Here is a 504-nt window from a genome sequence, read left to right as displayed (position 1 = left end):
CAAAGGCCGGTGGGGGAAGGCGGCCGCCACGGAAGCCTGAGAGACGCCTGGCGGTCACCGCCATCGTCCCGGTCGAGGGGGACTGCCCAGGCCGGACCACAGACAGGACGAGAGGCGCGGCCCTCGCCACCGGGACTCACCCGCTCATTCTTGTCGGTGCAGAAGAGGCGCGTGTGGTGCCGCTTCTGGACCACGATGAACGTGATGCCCGGCTGGTAGTCCTTCTCCAGCTTGATGCAGGCCTCGCGGATGGCCAGCAGCTCGTGGTGCAGCACCTGCGGACAGACAGCGGCGCCGACCGTGAGGCCCCGCACCGAGGGCCAGCGCCCAGAGGCCCGCGCTCCGCCCACACGCCACGGCCGTGTCCGCCTCGAGGGACTCGCGTCCGACAATGCTCCAGCTGCCTGGTACAGCAGCCGGACGGGCCACGGCGCGAGAGCGGCACGACTGTCCCAGGTGCTGACCCACGAGCGGCCGCCAGCAGCTCCGTCCGCACCGGAGCGG

General features: G+C 71.6%; 1 protein-coding gene across 1 annotated transcript in view; it reads right to left on the bottom strand.

Annotated features, from left to right (window-relative positions):
• AGO2 (argonaute RISC catalytic component 2) overlaps nucleotides 1-504 on the bottom strand; it is a 13,151-nt gene that overhangs the window by 5,226 nt on the left and 7,421 nt on the right. The window contains exon 8 of the mRNA XM_012722890.1: nucleotides 141-275. Coding sequence (XP_012578344.1) covers nucleotides 141-275 — 135 coding nt within the window. The remainder of the gene's footprint in view (nucleotides 1-140; nucleotides 276-504) is intronic.

Source organism: Condylura cristata, unplaced genomic scaffold, assembly GCF_000260355.1.
Source record: "Condylura cristata isolate star-nosed mole 26May11 unplaced genomic scaffold, ConCri1.0 scaffold00009, whole genome shotgun sequence".
NCBI lineage: Eukaryota > Metazoa > Chordata > Mammalia > Eulipotyphla > Talpidae > Condylura > Condylura cristata.
Note: the sequence above shows the minus strand (reverse complement) of the source record. Positions and strands in the feature narration are given on the sequence as shown.